The following is a 17742-nucleotide window of genomic DNA, read 5'->3' as shown; positions in this document are numbered from 1 at the left end:
CTCCATGAACCCTTCGTGGCAACAGTTCCACTGTCGCATTGTCGACACTCTAGTACAACAAGGACATACGATTCTCGTATGCTCCGAGTGACTCTTGAGTACAATTAGGTTCGCAGTACATAATCGCTACTATTAGTCTTTTACAATGTCCATGTCTCGCATTCTCTCTTGTACATTCTCTCTTGTACGCACTCCATTCTCACAATACATGATGTGGTGACACCATCCACTTTGTCTAGCAAGGGACCAGTGTGTTCATACAATGAACATCACCAGTCTATTATTTCATGGACTATGATTAGAATAGAACAGAAATGTAGTGACCTTTTTCGCCTCTATTTCGTATATTGCTCCCGAGCTCCTCACGTTGTCATTAAGTCTAATTTAATACTCACAGTTGGCCTTCACATATCCATTCAAACAAGATTCATAGCCAATGCTAGCCTGGGGAAACGGCATAGTCGTGAATGAAATCCGGTTCCCACCTTTTAATTCACTTTATAGAAGGATTCTGCATCGCTCAACGTAGTACAAGGCAAACCCATCATTAGCCTCTAGGTCTGGGTTTTCAATCTCAAGAAGTACGCCAAGTTTAAGCAAGAGCTCCTCCTGCGTGGTAGTCTGTCTGTCAATGACCCTCAGGATAAGCCGAGCTATATCGAGATATCCTCGTTTTGAGACTATTCCCAATGGGGTCGTATAGGCAGAAGACCCTCCCAGGGGTTCTGCGCCTTGTTCCAACAAAAACTGAACGAAAATGTCCGTATTTGCTGGGCCTGGTGGAACCCCTATCATGATCACATTATCAAGAGGAGACTCTGCTAGAAGTGATTTTCTCGGTTCACTGTATGCGTCGTGCTCTCTTGGCAGATCCATAGTAGTCGCATCGGTATTTGTATCTTTCTGTGGCGCCGGGCATGTGGGTATCTCAATTCCCAGTATGTTCCGATCTCCTGGAGAAGCAGATGGAGAATTCAACAATCCTCTGTCTAGCAGGAGCTTAAACAACGGAAAATCTGCTTCACCAACAGCAATGTTTATGGCTTCCTCGACATCTAGGCTTCCTGGGGAAACGTTCAGTCCAAGACAAGCCTTGCCATTGCTTCACCCCCGGCCATTGCGGCCCTTAGCAGGGGCTTGTAACCCCAACAGCCAGCTTTGACAGGTGTTTGCAATGGTATGCCTCTTTCTAGGAGGATTTGGACTATTTCAGTACAACCCCTTTCGAGAGCCTCTTGGAGGACGAATGTGCTTGTTGGTGCTCGTCCAGCGCCCTCAAACTCGTGACTGATTGATATAATCTCATGTATACTCCGGTTGATCTGGATTATGGCTTCTACTGCTGGCGCCAAAAGGTCCGCGCCTCGGTCAAGCAGAAGGCGGAAGATCTCTGGATACGGGACAGCCCAATAGATGCACGGTAGATCACCAATCTCCCTGTTTTGGTCATACCATCGTCCTATCCCATTTGGCTCTGCGCCGTGATCTAGGAGAAGCTTCACAATATCCAGGTGTCCTGAGGCCACTGCATGGAGAAGTGGGAATGGTTCTTCATATCTTGAAGGAGGGTTGTATCTTGCATTGTAGGAAAGCAGTAGTTGCACGGTGCTGTAATGGCCTCGATCGGCCGCGAGCGATATAGCCGGGAGATGCTGTTTGGCGAGGTCGGGAATATTGGTTGAATGGAAACAGTATGAATATCGTACATTTGTATCCGCCAGACAGCCCTGGTCGAGGATTTGTCGCAACATGTCGTCCCATCCACAAGCAGCAGCGGCCAACAAAAGCAATTCTTGATTCCGGCCTCTCGATCTGATCATATCCTCCAGGTCGATAGATTCACGGAGGAGCTGAGCTACTGCATAGTTCTTCAAAGTGGCAGCATTTACTAGTGGGAGGACGTTTATGCCACTTGGTTCCTCGGGAAATGGATTCGCCCCATGGACAAGCAGCATTTTGACTATCTCTGGGTCGCGCAGGCAAGCACCCAGAGCCATGGGTGACCGACCTGGCCGCCGTATCTCGGGCGGTATCTCGGGATGGACTCCTTTCTCAAGCAGGAATCGAACCACACTGGTCGATTCTGCCTCGATTGCTCTGCATAGAGCATCGTGATGTTCAGCAAAATCGATCGATCCAAGACCACAGCCATTCTCCACAAGAAGTTTAACGGTATCGAAGCGTCCTCTTCCCGCTGCGTATCTCAGCATTGCCTTGAATGTTAGACGGCCAGTGACCGCCCCATAATCAAGTAATAATCTGAGGATTGGCAAAGAGCCCCCGTATGTGGCTTCCTCAAGTATATTGTTATTGAAATCGGTCCTGTCCTTGCCGGAGGCCGCCTCGTTGTTCCAGTATGCAACCCGATTCGGGTCGATACCATGCTCCAGTAGAAGGCGTACGATGGCTTCGTGGTTATGATATGTAGCCACAAACAAGTACTCCCAACTTTTGTGGCATGTTTTCTCTGGGAGTCTCACTTTAAGTGAGAGCCGCGCAGTGGCTACTTTGCCATTTTCTGCTGCCCAGCCCAGGGCACGGTTGGAGTAAAACTCGGCATCCCATTGATAGAGGGAGGGGTTCAGGAATAGGTATAGGGTTCGGCATGTTCGGACAAAAGAGTTGAGAGACCATAAGTCAGGGTAGAAGTGGGGGTCTTGCAAGGAAGAGGGACTGTAGAGACACCATTGGTCGGGTATGGACTGGAAGATGAGGTGGATAATCTCAAGTGGCAGATCTAGAAGATACATTTTCGACCTTTCGAAAAGTCGAACCATAATAGAATTCCGAGGTATATCCCAGAGCTCCGATACAAGTACGCAATAAAGCGGTCAACGGGCCGCGAACTACCGCAGATGCCCAGATGGCCATGATTCTTGCATACAACATAAGCACGATATCTTCAGGAAGTGATTAGGAGATCCGCTCCAAGCGTGAAAATGTTTTCTTAATCTCTGTACATTCATCTTTCGTCTATAATCCGCAAGATAATGTAAAAAATGTTACTCGAAAGATATCTATAACAGAAGATACAAGACACCAAATAGCTATTTTGGGTATCTATTTCATATCTGTGCAGAAAATAATATATATAACAGAGTACAAATAGTCAAGGCTTGTCTAAAAGGTATTAAAGATCAGTGATACCTAGGTACATACAACATAACGTATTAATATAATAAGCTGATCTAAGCACCTAGAATTATAATCGCCAATACCCAGGGAAATTGGTCCAACCCTAGCAGGGCCACTATGCCTAATTGGGAAAGGATTCCCCGGGCTACGCACCTTGAACCGTGTTCCTGAGTGCGTTAGTGCGTGCCCTTAAGGTGAGCAAGGACGCGAGGGAGGAAGTGACTTAGGTTTACATAGTAATTTGGCTGTATCATCAAGTACCTTTTCTACTTCCTCTCGATTGTTTATTTTCTTCCAGTGTCTTATTGCCCACTTTGTCTCTACCCCTTTTCCCGTTTTTTCCCAGTTCCCTGGGCAGTGTGTGCCTTAGTGGCACGGGTACCTGAATCTCATTTAATTAATCTACAGGATTGGTTATAAACTCTCCTGTTCCCCCCCCTACTTTTCCTTCTCTCTCTCTTCACCCACGCTGACATTCTCTAAATCCCCGGTTTTCAACCGATTACATTCTTTTAAACCCCCTGTCGCTCTTTTACCATATAACCTTATCTCTGAACATTTTTGGAATCATTCCAATCATCTCTATCAACTCTATCACAATGCGTTTCTCTATTGCCGCTCTCGCTCTCGGTGCCGCTGGTGCCATGGCCGGTGTTGTCACCGAGACTCTCACTGAGTACACCACCTACTGCCCGGAGGCCACCTCCATTGTGCACGGAAGCCAGACCTACAGCATTGCCACCGTATGTTGATCTTACCAACAAGTTTGCAACAAGTATACTGACAGCATTCCAGCCCGGCTACATCACCATGACCCACGGTCCCTACACCGTGACTCGTCCCGTTTCGACCTCCACCGTGACTGAGTGCAAGTCCTGGTGAGGATTTCTCTATATCCCCCATGTCCGATCAATCCAATCTAACATATTCCTCAGCTCCGCCGCCGCCGCCGTGACCGCCCCCGTGGTTGCCAGCAGCGTTCCCCTCATCCCCGTCGCCCCCACCGTCGCCACCTCCACCCCTCTGGTCCCCAGCGCCGGCTCCACTGGCGTGCCCAGCTCTCCCAGCTCTCCCTCCAGCGCTGCCACCCCCTCCCAGCCCGCCTTCAACGCCGGTGCCATCAACGCCGCTACCGGTGCTGGTGCCGGTCTGGCCGCTGTCTTCGGTGTCGTTGCCCTCATGCTGTAAAGCAATTGAGTGTCAATCGTATCATGAAGAGATAGCATCGTGACTGGTGTCATCACTTTTGATGACATCCGCACGATGCTATCGGGTGTTTACGGCTGTGGGTCCTTCTTCTGGTGTATATGTCTTGTCTACGTCTTCTTAGATAATACATAATGAGCCCTCTGGGGTTATCTTTTCACGTCTGCCTTTCTTGTGGAGCTTATCTTTTGTTGGTTTTCGCGCATTATTCTCCTGGACATAACGTTTTTTTATTATATTCATATCCAACTTTGATCAAGCATGATCTTTTACTTTCTACTTATTTTGCTTGTATTGATTCGATCTTCTGTTTGTACTTGCTTTGATGTAAATATATCTAACTATAGATACATAGTCACTAACATCCGTGCATCCGACGTCACATCAACTATCGCTATCATCTTCACACAGCCCCATCTTGATTGCACATGCATCTGATACTATATCAAGTTTGATATCACAGTGTCTATCGACCTTATTTATCGACCTCATTTGTCAATTTCAGCTATGCGCATCTATAAATTCATGGCAATACTCTGTCTGCACATCGACTCATCATCCCTCTCTCTCTGTATCTTCATCCCCTCTGCACAATAGAAACCTTTGATATCTCTTTTATCACCTATCTGACCAAAATGATGCCGGCTACTCCAAAGGAAAAGGCCCAGGCTTCAGCCCGCCTCAAAGATCCCGCCCAGGCTAAACAAGTGAAGGTCTGGTCTCGCGGCGTACACACTTATATCCCTTATATTAAACACCCTATCCCTACAGCCTGCGGATAATATCAAAGACACTGACATACATATGCACTGTAGGATCTCCTCGATGTCAACTCTTCTGGGTCGACTGTGACCAAAAAGCGCAAGAGGGGAATTCGATCTAGGACCAAGCGCCTAAGGATGAGTTCCTCGATGGAGACCATATCCCCAGAGTCGACTACCTCCAAGACCTCTCACAAGCGCTCACCCAAAAAGGAGCATAGGAGAGACAGCAGTGCGGCCAAGTCTGCCATCCCACCTGGAATGCAGCAGCTCACATCTCCCGAGCACACTCAGCCTGAACTCTCCCCCAAAGCGTCGTCGGAGCAGAAGGCTGCGAAGGACTCTGCTTCTACCAAGCACACAACCCCACTTGAGCTCCCAGATTTTCAGCCTTCAGAGTTCATATTTCCCCACGAGTTGGAATTGGGTCCATTTGACTGTTCATCTGACGAGAGGGGGACTTCCTACAAGCCAACCTCCGACTCCCTGTCTGAGAAGCACGACGAAGTCCCCACCCCGTACACCCCGGCTTTGCGCGTGGTCTCGCAGTACAAACAGTGTATCTCGAGCCAACGTGGGGGCAAGTGTGATATATGGCTGGCGCGCCAGATGTATGGTGAGTTGGAGGATATCTCTACTCGCATTGAAAAAGTTATGCATGGGATCACGGCGATGCTGGAGGAGAGGGGGGCGAGCGATGAATTTGATGCAGGTGGTGATTTTGAGGGTGCTGGTGATTATTATTTTGAGACTGAGGAGTCTCCTTGTGCGTCCAAGGGTGGTGGTCCTGAGAATCCGTTGGAGTTGAGCGATGGAGATGATAATGCACTTTTTGTGGGCTCTGATGAACGCGCTTGCTCTGATGAGTTTGGTGGCTTGTTTGTGAGTGAGTAGATAGGGCTGTTCAATTTTATCTAACCACAATAGCTTACTGCACATATTGTAATACTGTTATCTTTGGTGTTCCTTGGCTTCCTCTATATTGACTGAATTGGACAGCGTTTCAGTGCGATGGTGATTGAATATGCTTAGAGACGGACAAGTAAATTCTGATAGCAGAGCCCATTTCCATCTTCACACTTCAAAGAAGAGATATCGTCACCCAATTTGTGTAATCAACATTCTGTTTCACACTTTCAATGCGCTCATGTCAAGTGCCAAAAATTCTATCCCAGACGAGTCTGCTTCCCACGGTTATGGCTCTTTCTCCACCCATAGTGGCGATGTAGGACCTGTGATGTCTACGGAAAATGTGAGGGATTTCCATGATGTATCTGGGGAGCAAATCGAAACTTCAGTTGATCAATTGTTCAAGTTTTGGGAGTGAAATTTATATAATGTTTTGACATATGTATGTCTTAAGCCAAAATTTTGTCAGCGCTATCATTGTCCCTGCTATAAACGTGCGTGCGTTCTTCATCCGTTTTGAACGACCGATGGACGGAGATATCTTTCGTGCCAGCAAACGGATCGGCATGACCATCCTGGGTGCTGTACAGCTCGTACGAGTGCTGCCCTCCACTATTTTTTGGCTGGAACTTGTTTATAGGCGTGTCCTCTCTGGGTTTCGTAGTTCCGTGCGAGCGCGACGAGAATAGCGAAAGCCGCGGTAGATATATTGCGATTAGACGTTTGAACCGCATTGCGCAGGCGCAGATGATGCCGAGGTTGACCTCAACGAGGGACCATACTCCTAGGATGGCTTCGGTATAGGTTGTGTCGGCAGTTTTGCTGAGAAGCAAGACGTATGGTAGGCGTGCTATTGAGCAGATGATGACACTGTGGGGTGGGGATTAGTGGGGGTTGTTTCTGGGAAAAGAATGGAATAACACGGGCAATTTAAGAGATGAGGAAAAACATACCCAGATCCCAGAGCTAGCAGGCAGCCTACCATGGCTTTTTGTTTTGCTGAAAAATGAAGACTGTGGATCGTCGGGATTGGGATGGCGATCACAGCTAAATCAGAGGCAATATTCAGAACTGCCTGAGACAGAGCGACGTTTTTTAGGCATGTTGTAGTTCCTGCATGGAGAGGATTACACGGTCCTCCGGTGATGATACATAAGGTCAGGGTATATGCAAAGATCGCCACTGCGAGGGCCACGACGAGGTAGCGGTATATCTTTGCAGGATTGATTTGAAACAAGACAGAGAGAATGGCCATCTTGGTGATGGATGGACATATCAAGTAAGTCAATGTATTGACAAGCAACCGCTGCTTCTTGTCAGCCACTGTGCTCCAAAATATGTCAAGAAGTCTCACTTGATTGAACTCCATGAGTTCTTCCAAGCTAACATTCCACATGTGCTTTCCCCAGCCATAGTTCATTACTATTTGAGTCAGATTAAAGCTTAGTCCCCAGATGCAAGAAACTGACAGTTAACCACAGTCACAAAATAGACCAGCGCAATGCCATAGGAAATCGTGATGGTGACTATCGAGTGTAGTATAAGTGTCTAGCAAAGTCTCGAAGAGGTTCGTATCATACATACTCAAGTCTACCTCAATCTTCTTGGTTAGCTTAAAAGCCTGGAAATAGCGAAGACCAAGGAAAATTGTAGCAATAAGATAGGTGATGCCAAAGGCAAGGACAGTCCCTGTTTGCAACGAGTTATAGGGCTCATGGAAATGCGACTCCTGGCCGTCTGGCGGCGGCATTCCCGGGGTTGTAGCCAGATCCATTGTATCTGATTGTGGACTTAATTCGATCCATATCAGTATGGGGTTTCTGCCTCTATATTGTTTAAATCCCCGTTCAAGTGTCGGCAATTTCCCGCCCCGCGGCCTAGACACTTGTCAAAGCTGCTTCAGAACGGTAGCAAAAATAACCGTAGTCAGTAAAATCGGAAATTGATTGAACCTTAGTAGGGGCTCGTTTGTACTAGCTCATCCTGTCAGAGCTAACTGCCGTAGACTGTCCTTCCTTAGCCTATCACAAAGGTATTGTTTTATCTCCCCCACAAAGGGTACTTATTCAACGCTAGGGGAAAGTATCCCGAGAAGAGACGCGTCAATTTTCAAAACACTAAGTGGAGATTGACACTAGTATAGAATGCATTAGATCTAGAGAAAACATGAAACGGCCCCCGCGCCATGTTTTTGGCTGCAATTGGGAATAGGGGTTGCCAGCTGATAATGCATGCATCATTCCCTCTCGGAAGCAATGAAACTCTTTCTTTTGATACAGTCTGGTCCCTAGTCGTGGTACACTAATTCACAATATGAAATTGCCGTTTGGGCGTCAGCCTACCGTGGAGCCAATTCCAGGTGATCGAGTAGTGCCACTCCATTTCTTCGAGGATAGTTTGCTTGTCCAGGGTAACAACATGGCCGTATCGCTCGTGTTTGATGCAGTACTTGATCCAGAGAGATTGCGCGAATCACTCGAGGGCCTGGTCAAGCAAGAGGGGTGGCAAAGGTTGGGAGGAAGACTAAGGAAGAATGTAAGAACGAAGCATCTCCAGCTATATGGAGCTACATAAAGATAAAATTTCCCCAAACGTGTATACTAACACTCCCGGTGTTATCAAATAGGCCTCTGGTAAGATCGAATGGCACATTCCAGCCCAGTTCTCGACCGAAAGACCAGCAATCTCCTTCGCGCATGTCGATCATGGTATGCCTGCCGCTTCACATCCCGCAGCCTCTCGGATACCGAAGCCACAAGATCGACCCTGCATCGTCGGCGACCCAGATGACCTAGAAGGCCTGGCATGGGAGCCCGGTTACAAGCCTAACGGGATAAATGACTACCTCACCTCGGACCTTCCTGTCTTAGGGCTGCGCGTTAACTCTTTCACCGACAAGACCGTTGTAGTGCTGCAGTGGCAGCATGTTGCCTTCGACGCGCTGGGCATGCAGTATGTCGTCGAGGGCTGGAGTTCCATTCTTTGGGGGAAAACAGCCGAAGTATCGATCCCATGTGGTCTTGACTCGGATCCATTTCACTCTCTCGCCCAGGGGTCGCGTCCCACCACTGAGCAACATGTATTGACTAACAGAAGGGTCGGACTGGGAGGTTTGCTGCGGTGGGGTCTGGGATATGGAGTCGATATGCTTGTCCGAGCCAAGGAGAACCGCATGGTCTGTATTCCGGAGACATATTGGCGGCCACAATGGGAGAAAGCTGTTGAGGAACTTTGTGCTGAAGCGATCGCGAACGGCGAGGACACCTCAGAAGTGTTTTTGACCGAGAATGACGTTCTGACTGCCTGGATCTTACGCTGTGTGGTTGGTGAGGTGGGGATGAACCCCGAGAGAACGGTGAATTCCGATGCCTGTACATGTTAAATGAGTTACTAACACCCTCCTCTTTAGGTAGCTGCATCAATCGCCATGTCGCTCCGCAAATCGTTCGAAGGTGACCTCCTGCCAGCCTCTACTGACCATCCCTACGTTGGTAATGCTTTCGGCTGGGCCAACGTACTTGTTACCGCGGGCGATGTAGATTCCAAGCCGCTTAGCTGGCTTGCACGGCAGGTCCGGCGCGCCATCAACGAGCAGGGCACCCGTGCTCAACACGAGGCATATTACGCCATGGTCCACACATCCGGGACCGGTCTACCCATTGTCGTATTTGGAGATGGTGGCATGGCCCAAGTCGGTTTCTCTAATTGGTCGAAAGCTGGCTTGTTCAACTTGGACTTTTCCCCGGCTCGTCAAGGCCCAAGAGATGACAGCCTGCCATGCAGGCCTTCATATGTTCAAGAGAACCACGGTCCTGTGAAGCCTGCGGATGGTTTCTTCATCCTCGGGAAGGACGAGAAGGGGAACTACTGGACCTCCGCATGTAAAGTGAAGGGCCAATGGGCGAAATTTGAGGAGCAGTTGAAAGATTTTGACATATCCGGTTCGGCATGAATCCGAAAAGTGAAAAAGGATTGGGGTCGATCTGTGGTAAGGAGAAGTGACGAATTTTCTTAACGTAGTGTGAATCTATACTAAGGTCGAGGTTCCCTCCACGGGTTTGCCTATCGCGAAATATATATTTGCGTCGGTGGAGACCTATCGATGAACAGAATGCGAAACATATATATACATCTTCAAAGTATCGAGCTTGCTCTTCTCATGTTTGACATTTGAATGTATAAAATCCTGGGTAATGTCTTGACTTTTATTTTTGTCATTGCGTGTTTACGCTGTGGCCTAAGGCAGCCAAGCCTCTATGACCTCCTCTCCGCAGTCATCCTCTTTCTCCTCTTTCTCCCCTTTCTCCCTCTTCCAATTCCTATCCCTCACCTTTCTCCCTCCAAATATCTCAACCCTATTTTGCCTTCGAAATGGCCACTCTATGCAGGCTCTACGGTGGAAAACAGATCACTTGACCAAGTTTATCCGCCCTGTTCACCCAGTATAGGAGTATCCAAGAAGAGGATCAATGAATGTCGACAAACTCAGAAGGAGAGACAGGATATAAAGTCCCTACGCAGCCTAACATCATCCACGTATATCAATGCCAAGGACCCCGGCATCAAAAGCCTCCCCCGATTCCGCACTATACCGTGAGTGTTTCTTGGGACTACCAAACAGTGCCAGGCAAAAATCTTGGCTCTTGCGGATCGGAAAAGTCCCCAAATGCCCCCCGATGGGAATATTATGCGCTGCTCGGATCATACTTGTAGTGACACTCCTTTGGACTCCTGTGAACTATGCGAACAGATAGCCTTCGGTATCTGAGGCCATTTTTGGCAAAATTCCACAATCCAATGGCGGTTTGGCCGAGTGGTCTAAGGCGATTGAGTACGTTCCACTTCACAAAAACATATCCACCAAAACATCCACTAACATTTCAAACAGCTAGAAATCAATTCCGTTCGCGGGCGCATGTTCGAATCATGCAGCCGTCGTTGCATATCTTTTTTTTTTGGCTCATTTCCCGCTTTTCTTGTCTGTTTTTGAACTTGTTCAATTTTTGCGTGTGGAGGTCTTCCGCAGTGTAAAAATCTGCTCGGTTGGGGTATGCCAATTTTAGGCCATTGATAGGGCATCAACCAAAATTTTACTGGTGACCGGAATTGGAGCTGTATACGTAAATACCGAAAGCTGATGTAGTGATGCTATACTATAGATGGCGATATAACATCTGGGTTTCCGGCTTCAAAGTGTGCCTTACGCGCTGGTGTTTGTCCGACAGCGACAAAGATTGGGAATTAGTGCAAACAGAAATGCTTTTTATAGTTTCAAAGAATCGAGATTTGGGCTTGGTATGCCAATTGCAAGCCCATATTCTTTCATACAGCAAATGCACAAAGAAAAACCGAAGAAGCAACTCGAACGAATCTCATCAAAGAAAGCCAACCATTCCATACAAGATACCTCCACAAACCCTCCGTGCTCATGGTTGTCTGACTCTTGCTTCGTCCTTTATCTCTATATAAAATAACATCCATCTTACAACACTACCTTCTGTTTCAAAATGTCCGATAAACCGGGCGATGGCAAGACCCCCCGGCGGGCCCGAAAACCCCAGGGTTTCTTTAGTGAAAAACAGCAAGAACAGCGCAATGAAGTGGCTAGAGGCCAGCTTGAAGTTGACCTTCCTCTGCGACCAAAGGACAAAAGGCCAGCTCCAGATGATTTGGAAGAGTCAGGCTCCGTAAAAAAGAAGCAACAGAAAGAAGTCCCAAAACCAAACCCTCTGGACGTGAAAGCTTTCTTGGCCGATCTGAAAACCGATTACTCTAAAAAGAAGCTTGAACCTATGCCAGCAAGACCTCCCAAGCAGAAATGGCGTCCGGTAAAGACTGCCATTACAGACCGGGCGAAGGCACCCAAAGGCTGGAATCCAAGAGAGCCTGATCTGATTAACGAGTCAGCTCCATTTACTTGATGGTCAAAATACAACTCCTGACATATGGTCCCTAGTGATCTTGAGCCTCAAATCACGAGATGCCGCGAACGGATTAAGGAGAACATCATGCCTCATGTCTATGAACATAAACTGGAAGAGTTCCTGGTGGAGCAGAAGGGACGAAAGTCGGTTATCACAACTCGATATGAATATATTGACAATTGCTAATGATTTAAATCCTATTTAGTAAGAAAATGGCTGCAGAGCATGGGCTGAATTGGCCCGTCGTGCAACGCTTAGAGAATCTGAAATATATCCTGGAATGGACTCAGAGCAATGCCATTAAGGATACATATAAGATCGCTAGGAACATTCAGAATGTCATACTAGCCTACCGATCGGGTGTATTGAATTGGTGTCATGGATTCATCACCTACTGGCACAATGGAGCCCAGCTCTGCGCGCCAAGGCCATTCAAGTGGAATGAATTCCAATATCTCTATGACGAATACAAGGGAAATGAAACGGGGTTTTGGATTGAAGGTGTAAGTCTTGTCAGTTGATATCTTATTATTGGCTGAACGATTATGCTGATTTGAACTATTTAGATGGATGGGCCTGGACCTAGCAGTCAACAGGCTGTGATCGAATGCGGAACGGGTTCTAGAAAGTGGGCAGCTGAGGTATCTACCTATGTTGTACGCAGGTTTCTAATGCTAAGTGTTGGTTCTAACATTTTATTAGACGTCAATTGCTCTTCGGATCCCTATGACAGGCGGGAAAACACAACCTGGGCCTTTTGAGTTCCAGTTCAAGGACGATACCGGGGCTGATTATATGGTCCTTTATGACGAGGATGTGAACCAACTAAGGACCAATCTACAAGCCAATGGTGTTATGTACCCCTTGCCTCGACTCTTGGGCGTGCTAGTTGTGACTTTGGGCGATGGGAGCAAGAAAGCCATGCTAGTAAGAGAATTAGAAGTCAATATGTGGAATGAGCAAGAGAAGCAATATATGGCAGCCAGTTGGGACTCAATACCGGTCGTCGTCCTTCCTGGACGTGGAACAAAACGCCTAAATGGTCCTTGGATGCGTTGGAAGTTCTACACAGGAACAGCACCCGATAACTCCAACCGTTTGTGGATATATGATTACAATCCCACGAATCCCCTTATGCGTGGCCCGAAGCTTCCTACTGCTACTCAGGCGCAAATGAATAGGCTGTTGCCGACTGCAAATAAATATGAGAGCATTGGGAATCATCCTCAGTTTAACCCGGATATCCCATCGGGGAAGTCGATAATATAACCAGTTGAGCGAGATTGATGTGTGTTACTCTGTGGGTTTCTTTAGATAGATTTGTCTCTTTCATTCCTATACGCACGTGTGCTGAGTTACTATGCGGGAAATCAAGTATTTACTACTGTTTTTTCTCACTGTTTTCTGATTACTCTCAAGTTGAACTCACCCTTATGTTCCCCTATCTGAGGCGGAAGTTGTCCGTCTCAAAATTTTGGTTAAGTCTCTCCGATTTGAGCTCGTGCTCTTTCATAAGCTCCACCCTGTGCGCCTTAGCTTTGTCCATCGTCATTAGGGGGTCGATGTAGCTCTCAACAATATACTGCAATTCCAAAGGTAGTCTTGACAGCACTTGATTCACCGCCAGCTGCCTATCGCCACCCCAATCCTCCCTCTGCGGAGGCACATTGGCAGAGGAGATAACCCGCCGATGAGGATCCACCAAAAATAGTACGAGGATCTTACGATGGCCAGGCTTAGATCGGTCGGCTAGCGAGAACGGGGAGACTCGGTGTTGGACGGTGTTAGGAAATGTGAGGAGTCGGCCGTCCTGGCAGACAACTCCGCCAAGATCTTGTGTGACATTAGTGCTGCCGTTGCCCCGGACGTCATCGCCAAAGCCGTAGACCGCTTGTAGGAACTGGTGGTGCCCATGTTGATAGCCGATATTTATCATGCTATCCATTCCATGTTGACGGAAAGCTTGAGTGCTCTCGATGATGTTTTCGCTTTCGTAGTAGTAGATTGCGGTGGCACAAATACGCTCGTTCTGATTTTGATTAGTACAAAGAGCTGAAAGGGGTAAAATATGAATCACTTACTAGCTGCCCCTCCAGGTGCCATGAATCCCCTTCATAATCAGGGTTGTTAGAGGTCAATTCGATATTGGCCAACTTCACAATGACCTGCAGCTTCGTTCCGGAGAATTGATTCCGTAGATTGACCCTGCGCCATTCCCCAGGGAAAGTAAACTCGCCCGGTTCAGGGAGTAGAATAGGACGGGTATTGTCCCACTGCCATATAGGTTCCAAGAACCACTCTTCAGCCTCGTCTTCGGTATCGATTTCTTCCTCGTCATCTCTCTCAGGCGAAGTGGGTCTAGACTCTGTATGCCTTTCGAAATTGACTTCCCGGTAATTGATTCTGTAGCTATAGAATTCTGTCAAGCTCTGATCCCAGAGTGGGATTGTGCAGGCGATGATCTTCTCAACCACATCATAGAGCCTTTTATGGCCAACGGGATGGACATTGTTAATATACGAGACAATTGTGCAGCCGGAATTATGAGTGAGTTCAACGTCGGATGGGAGCCATTGGGACTTTTCGTTGAAAACTGGGATCTCCATCTCTCGATTATGAGCTTGAAACTCGTTGTGTTCAATAGGCAAACAGCAGTTCTCCCTGGAAGGAAGGAGGACCAAGTCCCCCTGTCCCACGCTGCGTATGCAGTCATTGGTACCGATTGTTCTATTTGCTAGAACACGAGTCTGGCCGTATATCACCGGAAATAGTGAGGGATCCACTAAATTGATCACCTTGTTGTCAGATCCCGGGTGATAGTCTTTCTGGTCCTCTGGAATATTCTTCAGAGGCTTCACGGCCTCTTTTAATGCCTGCTGTAGTTCTTTCGATATGGCGGTATCCGACTTAATAACGCCCACATCAAAGACACGGACAATCCCTTCCTCTTTGAAGACCCCGGTTTTCCATTGAAGCTCTTTGACAATCCAATCCATCATCTTCGGAGTCACGTCTTGTCCGCTTTGGATGATTTCATTCTGCCATTTAGCCGTGATATCCTCATCAAAGATCTGTAGGATGTTGGAACTAAGACAAGAAATAGCGATGAGACCTTCGCACCTTTTGATCCCATTCAGGCTTATCGGTGATGGTATTCATGACTTGCATCATGAGAACCTCTCGGTGGGTGACCAGGTCACTGGAGAATCTGTGTCAACTTAAGACATCGCCCACAGACACATCAGCATGACATACTACATGCAGCCATATGCATGGTGATCCTTATCTAAACCATTCTGGAACCCATTGATTCCCATACCAAAAATATTTCGCTAGCCTGTTAGCGTGTGTCGTATAAAAAAAACGTTCAGTTCTCACATTGGGCTCATAGTTCAAATCTACATTGAACCCTGGCATTCGAAGCTGTGGATTGGAGTCTGAAGACATCTTGGCGTGAGAGATTGTAGTAGAAAAGTATCAATGCTGAAACTCATCTTCTGTATCCCGGCCTCAGGCAGAAGCTGATTTTCAGACAGAAATGGCGCTAACCCTAGTGTCGAGGAAAACACCGAGAGTGGATTTCTTTAAGGGAGAGTGTTGCGCTGAAACCAAAGAGAAAGAGAGGAAGATGATGTTATTATCTGGCTGCTGCGAGGGGATCGGTCACGTGCCAGGAAAAAAAAAAGTCCAAGTCAGCCTCTGGATAGAGGGGTTTCAGGGCTGTGAATTTCTCGGTTTTCTCAGTGGCCTACAGCAGAAAGGCTACGGCTGAACCAGGTATCTGACTAACACAAATTTGGGTTGATGTGTTGATGTCAACTATGAGACACTTGACTCCAGACATTGCCATGTAGTATCCATCTCACTCTTCCTACACTTGGTTCCAGGTATTGCCATCATACATCAAGACATCCAAATCCTCCTGGCTAGAAAATTGAGTGATTGACTGGTTTTCAACCTGGCGGAGAGCTTCCGCGGACATTTGGCGCAGGGTTTCCACCCTCATTTCATCATCTGAGGGCCACCCATCCTCGAATACCCTTTGACCACCAAAGCTGCCGTCGGGGGCCTCGTCGTGAGCCGTGCGACTCTGGGGGAAACGGAAGTTGGACAGAGACTTTTTTGTGTAAATTCGATCATCATCAAGGGCACCGCTCCGGTCTTCCATTGAGATCGAAGTCCCAAGATCAGCCAAATTAGCTGGGCTTCCTCCGTCAGCGCACCAATCTGAATTATTCCCGGTATCTAGAATATCTTGTTCTAGGTCTGAAGGTGAGGGTATGCGAGGGATCCGAAATGGGCTCAGTTTTGAGGGGCTTCCTTGGGATGTTATCGGGGACTCGCTCTCTGAATCAAACAATTCTTCATCCAAATGAAGAAATTCACCGTCTAGCTCCCTCATAAACTGCTTGAATCTTTGAGTGTACTCTCTCATAATCGGATTATCTTGTCTGTTATTATTCTGGTTTCCATGACTGTGATCCTCATATTCACTGTCGTAGTTGTAGTCTTCGTCTTGCGGTTTCTGGATGTCCTCGGAATCGTAGGTGATTCCTTCATGCTCACACCAGAGGCAGAGTTTTCCATGGCTGGTGACGACCGGCTCGGTGGATCCAGGGAGTCTATTGGGGATATCATCGTGGAGGTCATTATGGAGGTCAGTGTCGTCATTCTGCTGATCGATGCTCTGGTCGATATCTTGGTCGAGGCTTTGGTTGTCTCTGGATATTCTATTCAAAACGTGATCCCGCTTCGAGAATAACAATACCATCGGGTTGATAGTTTCTGGGGTGGACAATGAGTGCGGAAGCATTGCCGCGGCGGGTTCATTCTAAGAGAATGAATCGTCAGCTTGCAATCTAGTAGTAGACTATATGTGTCTAATGTTAACTGACGAATGTGATACTTCGCTCGTCATCGGACACCAAAGGACTCAAATGCGATGTATTAATGTTGTCCTCCATCTTCTCACCGAGTTCGAACCGCAAAACTTTGGCTGCAGACCTAATTTTTGTAATAACCTCCTTCCACTCGCCATCGGTTTCAAATGCGGTGTTGATATGCACCTGGGACCAAACTGGGTCACGCCTGTTCTTCATCCAAACCCACTGTGTGTTGAGAGTGGCAAATGGAACAAACCCTTGAATGCCGCGCTGGTTTAGATGACCGCGAAATATGTAGGAGAATATCTCTTCGGTTTCTTTCTTGTTGCAAACAAAGAATCGATACAAACAGCAAAGCACCTGTCGCTTGTGTTGGTCCCATCGAAGGGTGGGTCTCTTTGGGAGCTTGGTTGGCATCGTTTTATGTGGATGGGGAAAGGGATTGAAGAGTCGAGTAAGGATACGGGGCGTAAGATATAGCAAGGACTGAAGGGTGACAGTGGGAGGAGGAAATAAGAAGCGAATTGAAAGAACAGTTTTCTGGAGCTGGTTGGGCGAGAGAGGTTCAAGGTAAAGACCAGACTCTGAGTTGGCAAACAGAGACGTGGTGACAATAACCATTTTATACGTTTTATACCTGATTCAACTTACTCTACACACAAATGTTATACCAAGGCTTTTAAATTCAAGCCTTGGAAACTTTTAATTCAAGCTGTAATAGATAAACGATAAGAAATAACGCGAAAACTTCAAAGGTTGCACTTCAAAAGTAACAAAGTGTCAAACCATCCCATTCTGCAACCTCCCTTCAATTCTTCCTTCTCAGTCTCTCCATGCTAACGTGGCCCCATGTGACTAAAATACCAGCCTGTCTCGCCATGGGTAATACGGCAATCTTTGTCATAATCATCTCCATGACTTTGG

At 47.3% G+C, this 17742-nt stretch overlaps 8 protein-coding genes across 8 annotated transcripts; 4 read left to right on the top strand and 4 right to left on the bottom strand.

Annotated features, from left to right (window-relative positions):
* Positions 1-1076: 1076 nt before the first annotated feature.
* Positions 1077-2750, bottom strand: PEX2_045810 (ankyrin repeat domain-containing protein; the record flags this gene model as incomplete). Its single annotated transcript, XM_016741856.1, has 1 exon — positions 1077-2750. One exon carries the CDS (start codon positions 2748-2750, stop codon positions 1077-1079), a length of 1674 nt encoding a protein of 557 aa, XP_016603086.1.
* A 984-nt stretch (positions 2751-3734) lies between these two features.
* On the top strand, positions 3735-4323 carry PEX2_045800 (putative GPI anchored protein; the record flags this gene model as incomplete). The annotated part of the gene is made up of 3 exons (XM_016741855.1): positions 3735-3878; positions 3931-4013; positions 4071-4323. 3 exons carry the CDS (start codon positions 3735-3737, stop codon positions 4321-4323), a joined length of 480 nt encoding a protein of 159 aa, XP_016603085.1.
* A 653-nt stretch (positions 4324-4976) lies between these two features.
* Positions 4977-5996, top strand: PEX2_045790 (uncharacterized protein; the record flags this gene model as incomplete). Its single annotated transcript, XM_016741854.1, has 2 exons — positions 4977-5069; positions 5157-5996. The coding sequence occupies 2 exons, from the start codon at positions 4977-4979 to the stop codon at positions 5994-5996; spliced, it is 933 nt and encodes a 310-aa protein (XP_016603084.1).
* A 464-nt stretch (positions 5997-6460) lies between these two features.
* On the bottom strand, positions 6461-7785 carry PEX2_045780 (uncharacterized protein; the record flags this gene model as incomplete). The annotated part of the gene is made up of 4 exons (XM_016741853.1): positions 6461-6881; positions 6965-7433; positions 7481-7537; positions 7596-7785. The coding sequence occupies 4 exons, from the start codon at positions 7783-7785 to the stop codon at positions 6461-6463; spliced, it is 1137 nt and encodes a 378-aa protein (XP_016603083.1).
* A 539-nt stretch (positions 7786-8324) lies between these two features.
* On the top strand, positions 8325-9963 carry PEX2_045770 (Transferase; the record flags this gene model as incomplete). Its single annotated transcript, XM_016741852.1, has 3 exons — positions 8325-8546; positions 8638-9366; positions 9421-9963. 3 exons carry the CDS (start codon positions 8325-8327, stop codon positions 9961-9963), a joined length of 1494 nt encoding a protein of 497 aa, XP_016603082.1.
* Positions 9964-11518: 1555 nt separating this feature from the next.
* PEX2_045760 (uncharacterized protein) lies at positions 11519-13204 on the top strand (the record flags this gene model as incomplete). The annotated part of the gene is made up of 5 exons (XM_016741851.1): positions 11519-11913; positions 11968-12078; positions 12141-12438; positions 12502-12591; positions 12638-13204. The coding sequence occupies 5 exons, from the start codon at positions 11519-11521 to the stop codon at positions 13202-13204; spliced, it is 1461 nt and encodes a 486-aa protein (XP_016603081.1).
* Positions 13205-13376: 172 nt separating this feature from the next.
* PEX2_045750 (DUF4246 domain-containing protein) lies at positions 13377-15382 on the bottom strand (the record flags this gene model as incomplete). The annotated part of the gene is made up of 5 exons (XM_016741850.1): positions 13377-13964; positions 14017-15006; positions 15056-15134; positions 15191-15267; positions 15314-15382. 5 exons carry the CDS (start codon positions 15380-15382, stop codon positions 13377-13379), a joined length of 1803 nt encoding a protein of 600 aa, XP_016603080.1.
* Positions 15383-15806: 424 nt separating this feature from the next.
* PEX2_045740 (uncharacterized protein) lies at positions 15807-17439 on the bottom strand (the record flags this gene model as incomplete). Its single annotated transcript, XM_016741849.1, has 2 exons — positions 15807-16766; positions 16831-17439. The coding sequence occupies 2 exons, from the start codon at positions 17437-17439 to the stop codon at positions 15807-15809; spliced, it is 1569 nt and encodes a 522-aa protein (XP_016603079.1).
* Between the last annotated feature and the right edge of the window lie 303 nt (positions 17440-17742).

The sequence above is a fragment of the Penicillium expansum genome (assembly GCF_000769745.1).
Source record: "Penicillium expansum strain MD-8 chromosome Unknown contig147, whole genome shotgun sequence".
In the NCBI taxonomy this organism is placed as follows: domain Eukaryota; kingdom Fungi; phylum Ascomycota; class Eurotiomycetes; order Eurotiales; family Aspergillaceae; genus Penicillium; species Penicillium expansum.
This window is presented reverse-complemented; position numbering and strand designations above follow the sequence as displayed.